The sequence below is a fragment of the Callionymus lyra genome, chromosome 19 (assembly GCF_982586985.1).
Source record: "Callionymus lyra chromosome 19, fCalLyr1.hap1.1, whole genome shotgun sequence".
Taxonomy (NCBI): Eukaryota; Metazoa; Chordata; class Actinopteri; order Syngnathiformes; family Callionymidae; genus Callionymus; species Callionymus lyra.
Genome location: NC_141836.1, coordinates 8,746,376 through 8,754,681, shown reverse-complemented (window position 1 = coordinate 8,754,681; position 8,306 = coordinate 8,746,376). Strand labels below are relative to the sequence as shown.

The 8,306-nt window shown below is 39.0% G+C and overlaps 1 protein-coding gene across 7 annotated transcripts in view; it reads right to left on the bottom strand.

Annotated features, from left to right (window-relative positions):
- Positions 1-2,759: 2,759 nt before the first annotated feature.
- The window catches only part of myt1b (myelin transcription factor 1b), an 87,793-nt gene continuing 82,246 nt past the window's right edge, over positions 2,760-8,306 (bottom strand). For 3 of the 7 annotated variants that reach the window (XM_087781627.1, XM_087781629.1, XM_087781631.1), the window contains 3 exons: positions 8,126-8,229; positions 6,866-7,009; positions 2,760-6,745 (listed from right to left, as the gene is read on the bottom strand). In XM_087781627.1, coding sequence (XP_087637753.1) covers positions 6,602-6,745; positions 6,866-7,009; positions 8,126-8,229 — 392 coding nt within the window. In that variant the 3' untranslated portion in view covers positions 2,760-6,601. Of the gene's footprint in view, positions 7,010-8,125; positions 8,230-8,306 lie in introns of all 7 variants that reach the window. The other 4 variants (XM_087781625.1, XM_087781626.1, XM_087781630.1 and 1 more) reach the window with 2 other exon arrangements.

The following is an 8,306-nucleotide window of genomic DNA, read 5'->3' as shown; positions in this document are numbered from 1 at the left end:
TACTTTCCGCAGGACGTTTCCGTCAGACTGAACTTAATAAGTGTTTTTAAATCACTTTATATTTTCATTTGTATTTGATCATCGACTAAATGATTTACATTTTAACTCGTAATTATATTTCAAAAGTTATTTTCTTCCGCGTTTAAAAAACATTTGTTTTTTTTGTTTACTTCACATGATACAGGAACAATGATAAAACAAAGTTATTTTATTCTCTTACTTACATAAATAAGGAAGGAAGGAGACGCCCACCTAATGGACCAGACCTTTGTGTTGGAGGGAAGAAACAACTGGATCCCTCCCTTTGATCTGGGATTTGGGAATATCACGAGTGGACGAACTAGGTTTGAATAACAAAACTGAGACAGTAAATAAAAAAAGCCCTAAATTGTTACGTGAATTTAAAGATAGGCATATATTTAACTAAATTAAAACAAAATCAGTACTCAACCATTTTATGTGCCACTCCAAAATAGTTTCCATATTGTTTTATATATATTTATGGTTTATTTACAGTCTTAAAATGGGATTTTTCTATTTTAAACAACTGCCACTAACTAGCTTTATGACATCAGGGAAGCTACACTTGATCAAAGTACGCAAACGTATTCCAGACTGGACTTTAGACACATCTTGTAAAACACAAAAGTATGATATAAAATGATTAGAAACAGATCACACATACACTAACACTAACACACACACAGTAAACACCTACGTTTCAAGCACTGTGTTTTTCTGCGGTCAATTTTTTTCAGTGCATGAAAAAAATGTGTATTAAAGAATTCAACGTGGAAATTCAATTTTAAAAAAGTTAGAATTTCATGTCGAGTAATATCTGATATTAAATCATACAATCGCAAATAAAGAAAGAGACTCTTGTTACGTTAACACTTTGTTTTACATTTATTTTATTAGGAGCGATTTTAAGCTAAATGTATTTGTGCATTTAAAAGTTACGAGAAGGCAAAAAACAGCTTGAAATTTGATGGATTTTCAAACTCAAAGTCCGATATCACTTATTTACTTCTGTAAAATGTACATTTTGTTTTTCAATCTACATTTAAACAACTATTTCTCTCAATTTAAGATCTTAAACAATGAGTAAGAGTGAAAGTGAAAGCAAAACATTTTCTTCCGCAACTTCCTCCTTCAAACGCCCTAAATACGAACCGTTGAAGCTCAGAGAGTGAACCTCGTCACAGGTGGTCTTACGTCTTAAGAGTTAAAGCTTGGAACCTAAGCCGGATTAACCTTCGAACATACAGACAATAATGTGCCGTTTATATACATGGCGACTGTACCCGTCATTCGTTTGGGAAAGGATTGATCTTCTTGTGTCTCTGAGCTCAAGATGAGAAGTTATTTTTACCAACAAATACATTTATAAAACAACCACCATCATGTTCATTCATGCTCATGCATTTAGGTGAAATGACTAATATCAACGTGTCTGCCGCCATCTAGCGGGAAAACGTATAAATTACACAGGAAAGGCAAAATAAATTAACATTATTGCAACTTAATTTAAAGTTTTTTCAAGTATTGTTATTGGTCGCGTAGAGCAGACACATCAAAAGTTATAATAATTAAAGTTGTATTAGTTATTTTTATATAATATAATTATCGGTTATTAAAGTTGAAAAATAATTGTATTGTAAAAAGTTTGATTTTTGAAGCCGGTTGCTATAAAACTTTGGAGCTTAATATTTAAAAACAATTCATATTTAACATACAATTAACATGCAGATTCATAATTGAACACTAGAGGTCAGTGCTGCTTCGTTGACAAGATGAAAGTCCCCCATTTTGTTTGTTTGTCTGACAGTGGTCAACGATGGAGTCAGACATGATGACACACCGAACATGAAGCCATTTTATCCACGTTTGAATACGATTAAACGGAGACTGACTTGTTTTTTATCGTGCGGTTATCCTTGGAAATCAGTGGAACCGCAACTAAGTGGCTAAAATAATAATAATAAAAAATAATAATTGTATTGACTAAACTGACAATAAAAAAAAAAAACACAATTATTTTTTCTGAATAAACTTACTGCCAAAAACTTACTAACATCATAAAAAACCTGAAATAAAGACGATATTTTACGTTTTAGAAATAAAATGAAATAAAGAAATTAAATTTTATTCTATAAGATTGGAATTCTGCAGTTTAAAGATTTTTTAGGAATCAATGATGGATATAAATATATGGAAATAAATATGGCCAGTAGGAGGGTTGCACTGCCACCTGCTGGTGAAAACCAAGTGCTATACTTTGGCTCGTTTTCAATATTGGCTCTTAGATCTTTGTGGAGCAGAAATATGTCGGATAAAAGATTTACAAACGTTATATTTAATTATTTATATTTAAAAATAGAACAGAGTACCGAGGGCATATTTCGCAAGTAAAAATAGTTTAGAAACATTATCTTAGCTGCTAAACATTGAAAAAATAGTTTTTATTCCTGGTGAAAATGGCCAAAAAAAATAGATTTATATTTACAATGAGACGGAAAATTGTGCTTCACTTCACACTTAATACATCAATGTATATTTTTAACAGACTGTAGAAGTGACTTGTTGCAAAAAGAAAGAAAATAAAACTATAAAATGACCCGTATTGATACAGTTAATTGCCATGTTTCTTGCAAAACACAAATGTGATTTAACTTGAGAGCACACACACGCACACACACACACACACACACACACACACACACACACACACACACAAACACACACAAAGACTCGACGGGCCTCGTCTATGATTCTTTATTAGTGTTTTTCATAGAGAACATTTAAAATGGTTCATACTCCCACAATAACTGACACCACTTCTCTGCTGTATAACACTGACACAGGAACAGGGGAACATGTACACAAGTACACAAACACACAATCACAAAATTTCAGCCCAAACTACAGTGTTTTTTACTTCCTGAAAATTCAAATCATTAGAAAACAGAAACAGAAACAGAGACCCCGAGGACACACAGCCAAGGCCTGTCCCACTTTACAAAAGGGTGCAGTAGCAAAGGAAGGACCGCCTCTACAAAAGTAACAAAAACGACCTTACAATCTATCTTGTGGAAGTGCTTGTCATTTTGGAAGTTTTTTTTTCTCTCCAAAGGATCTCAATATGAATGTCTAGAAAATCAGCAGTATAAATAGCTTGTCTCAGTAAAAATGTGCTGAGCGGGACAACCCTTGGCTGTGGACTTTTTTTTTTTTTTTCTTCGTCTTTTTAAATACAGTTTTTCAGTAATACAACAACTATAACACTGTTTGTTTTTACTTCATACACGTATGTACAGAGACGTCCACTGGTTTGTCAAACAATGCCCTGCACACCGGGGTGATGGCGGTGGTCTTAACTCCTTCACAGATCCACTTTGTACCTGAAGTAACAGAATGACTCGACAGTCTCTTGACAAACAAACACTTTCTTTTTGTTTTTTTTACATTTTGTTTCTGGACAGGTCGTACCCTCGCCCCCGCCGCCCCCCCGACAGGTCTGTAAACTTGAAATGAGTGGAGTGGAGAAAGGCACACATGATAAGACCACACAGCTTGGAAACTACAGCGTTAGTGGGGGGCACGGATGGGGGAGGGGGACGCAGGGTTTTGGTTGGGTTTTTTTTATTTTATTTTTTATATCGTTGATGCAAAGTGCCACTCAAACCTGACATTTCCTTCCTGCCACTCACATGTCGGCGCGGCAACCTTCACACGCCTCAACCAGAGATTTGAATGCACCCCCCTCTTCACCCCCCTCCCACCAGTCTGGGCTGACTTCCCTGAACGCGACATCATGTCAAGTTAATTTTCATTCCAGGTTTTTTTCTCAGTGATTTGAAAACATAAAAAAGAGTCCTTCAAAAGGACGGCGATCGTCAGGTGTCACTCAGACGTAAATACTCTGCGTGGGCAAAACAAGTTGTGCTGCATTTTCCTTTTTTTTTTCATTTTTCTTTTACAATTTCCTTTCCTCAATGTTTTCTTCACGAACTCGCTCGGATTCATTTACATACCTCCGCGGACAATTTCATCAAGCAGTTTAAAAGGGGTCATGCCATATCAAATAAGTTAGGAGGCGATTCAACACTCTGGGCCAGAATTTCTCGTGCATTTTTCAAGAAAGCAACCAAAAAAAAAAAAGCTACTTTGTTAAGCAACTATTCCGGAGGAGAGGTCACACAAAACAAGGGGCAGGTTCAAAGTCATAAAAGCATCGACAATCTTTAGCGTTACGGGCAACATATTTATGCAACAAACGCCTCCTCCTTAACAAGGGGGAGATAGTGTTCCCGGCAAATCAATTTCCCACTCCCACGCACTCATCTCAACACACACGAGGCCTCGACCAGCCGCTGCGATCGCCTCTGGACTCGGCTGACCTATGGCATCGCTCCGCTTCGGCGTTAGCAGCGGTCACCTGAGAACCAAACTTCCTGTCAATCTCTTTTGGTTTTTTTTTTATTTTGGGGAGAGCTCCTGGTTCATCTGAAGCTAAAGTGGACGGCTAGCAATACAGGGGCGCTCGCCATCGCCTTCCTTAGCTTTCTATTGGATTCTGACAAGACTGCTGGTATTTTTTATTTTTTTTCGACGACTAGTCAAAAAAGTGCACACAGGAGGTTTTTTTTTTTTCTTGTACATCGGCTAAGAAAAAAAAAAAAAAGCACACGGACACCCGGACATCATGAGTTACACACTTGAACGCCACTGGAACAGATCGTCAACTCTCAAACAAACGCCACAGAGCCAAACACTGTGCAGAGCATTTCTTTTTTTCACTGAAACTCACATGACACCAAAGAGCCAACCATCTATTTTTCTCAGCTGAAGTAAGTCTGACGGGTGTTTTTGGGGAGGTGGGGAGGTTTGGGGGGGGGGTTGCTGGACCGATCGGTGTGTTTTTAAAGCCACAGTTGAGAAGGTCTTAAGTGATATTAAAGTCGGTGTAACTGCTCCTCACATCTACTGAACCACGAAGAAGAGCCAGTCGACAATTACACTGGAAAAATATATGTATGTCTATATTCATATATATAGAATCTTTAAAATCTATTTATACATCATGTATATATCGTGTACTTATGGCCATGACGGCAGAGAAATAAAGGCATCTGATCTGAAACAATCACGCTGGACGACCGCGCTCGGAACCAGACATTGTTACATTGCAGAAGAATCAGGACAGAAAGTGTTTTTTTGTCTTTTTTCTTTGTATTTTTAGTGGCACTTTGTGCATCAAAAAAGTAAAATCTAGAGTAAGGCTACAAGGGTGTGTATGTTTTTTCTGTTTTCTCGAAGAGGAGGCCGTCCTACAGTGTTCTGCTTTTTGTGTGATTCCCGCCCCGCTCTGTACCAGCACCATGGTCCTGATAGAAAGTAAGAAAAAAACATGACTGGTACATTAAGGAGGTTCGGGCGGAGCCACTGTCGGCCGCTACAAAGCGCTGAGGAGAGGTAACGTTTATTCTCAAAAATGCTTAAATGCCAAGCAGGAAATGGGTCAACAAAACAGAACCGCTTTTTTTTTTTTGTCATTTTTTCTTTAACTCCTGTACAATCAGCTGCTGGTCTTAGTAATCCAAACAGTGTCTGTTTCGCTTCTTTATTTAAATAATCACCAGCAGATCCTTTCAGACTAATCGGACGCGACATCACCGTCACACATAAATAATAAAAATAAATATACAGCCAGTTCATTTCTCATTAAATAAATAATAAATACATACTTTCTATTTCCGTGGGCTTCTCAATGTAGCAGTGACAGAAACATAAATAAAAAAATGGGAATAAACAATAAAAAAAGGTTTTGAAATTATCAAAAAAAACAAACAAAGTTTTGTTATAAAACATCTTTTTTTTAAAAATGACTAAAAAAAGGTCAATTTTCTATATAGATTATTTCAAGATGGCTGAGCGGAAAAATTCTTAAAAAGTCAATAAATAGGTCAAATAAATAAACCTCAATAACATAAATGGCAATAAGTTACACTTAAATAATTCAAATATATAACAATAATTAGCACAAAAAAAACTAGTGGAATGAAGTGCAAATCCTAATAAATACAATTGATATGACCACGTTGAAATAAGGAAACGTCGCTTCGTCGTCCTCCCACTGTTCCTGGATCAGTCGTCCCCCGCTGCAACACATTCAGTTGTCCTCGTATTGCTGCTTTGTGAGTCCGCACGTGTGCGAGTGTGAGTCGGAGGAACAGTGCGAGCTGGTGGACTCACACACACACACAGGTCAGTGGGCGCCACCGTCCGTCGGCGTGGGACCGGGTTTTCGTCTGGCGTGGGAGCGCAGTGCAGCGCCGCGGGGGGGGGGTCCAGGGCAGCGACGTAAACAAAAGTCTTGGGGGTACCATCCATGTGACTGGGGGGCGGGAAGTCCGCTTCCGGCCCCCGCAGCAGCAGCACGGCGTGGATTTGGTCCGGTCACTTTTCATCGAGTGCTCCCTGGGATGATTTTTCGTAAAGTTGCTGTTCATTTAAAACCTGAATTCCCTTTTTTGTGGTTGAAGCCTATTTTAAGTATCAAGCGTGTGTGTGTGTGTGTGTGTTGTGTGGTTATGTCGCCTCAGACTTTGATGCCTTTCACAGCCTTGTTGATGCTCTCCAGCAGAGCCTTGTTCTCCGGGCTCTGGAAGCAGTCCTTGTTGGTGTACATGTCGGTCAGCGCGCTGATGTAGCGGTCCAAGTTCTGCTCCGTGATTGGCTCCTGCTGAGGTGCAAACAGTCGCAGCTGAGGTGAGCGGCTAAAGGTCCCTCCTCTGAGACAAGACTGGTCTGAAGCGTCGAGCGCTCTAGCGCCCCCCGGCTGTGTGTGCGAGCTCGGACTCACCAGGTGCGGCAGGCGGATGTTGGCCAGGCTGTTGATCAGGGCCCGGCTGAGGCCGGACAGCTCCATGAACAAGGCCTCGTTCTGCTCCTCGATCATCTTGTTCTCGTGCTCGATGCTCTTCAGGTTCTTCTCCATGGAGGAGATCTAGGATGGAAACTATAGGTCAGACCTGGAACTACCTCAGGGGTTTTCTAGTCTCTAATCAGATTCTAGTGCAGGGGTGAGATAGTGGATCTCCTTAGGGGCCACATTATACAGTGGGACCATCCTGAGGGGCCGTCAAGTCAGAACAATAAAGGAAATATAATAAATATTTAGGAAAAACACAAAAGGAAATATTGAAAAATGTAAAATCCTAAATTTTATATTTATTAGATTAGTAAATAATAAAATTACTCAAATTATTCCAAGGCTGACCTTAATCAAAAACATTGAGATATTGTTAGAGTTGAAATAGAAATGATTAATAAAGTAATGACAAAATAAAATCATTAAACATCAGAAACCGTCCTGCTTCATTGTGATCAGTTCTGACTTCAAGAGGGCCAAATAAATAGGGCCACTCTATGCTCTATGTTCTAATGAGTAGAGATATCCGGGATCTTCATTAACACGTCTGGTACAATTTAAATTTTTAATAAGTGCCTGCCCATTGATGGCAGCACACAGCTGAGTTTACTGAGAGGGAATGAGATGCAGAAGGATCACCGGTGGAAAGCAAGCAAGTTTATTATCTTATAATAGATATCTATATCTATATATCTCTTATAAGGAGGCTCTGTTGTCCTTCGCCATGTTGCTGTTTCTCAGATTACTTTCTGCACGCTTTCATTTTTGAATATATTCTATCAAGTGGCAAGTTAGGAATGACAAAGCTCTTTGTCGTCGTTCACACTTTTACAAACAGGTTATTTATTTGAACGGCAGATTAACTTCAACAACAAACACAGAGATTAGTGGGAGTCACTTATTACCACAGCAATTTGAACTCCCATGATGCCTTTCTAAACACTATTTAGTGACGGTCGCTACAATACTGTATCTTAATTATACATCTATGTTGTGAGGTCAAAAGTGATCAACAGCTGCGATTAGTAGACTGGGCGGCAAAGCATTATGGGAGCTATTCAGGTGAGTGCACTGAGAGGGTTGTTGAGAGAGATGCTACCTCATATTTAAGGTTTTCAAGTTCAAATAAACGTTGTTAAGTACATTAAGTTAAATTAAACGAGTGAAAAAGGTTACGGTTACGGCACACACCTGTGTCTGCAGGTTGACCATGTCGGCCTCCATTTCGTTGTTGGAGTCGTTGAGGTCGTTGATTTCTTTGTTGAGCTGCTTGATGTCCTCGTCGTTGTCCAGAACTGGAACAAGATGAAAAACACGATCATCAGAAGAAGAACTTGTACATTATGACGGCACTACTGTGGTGATGGCAGTT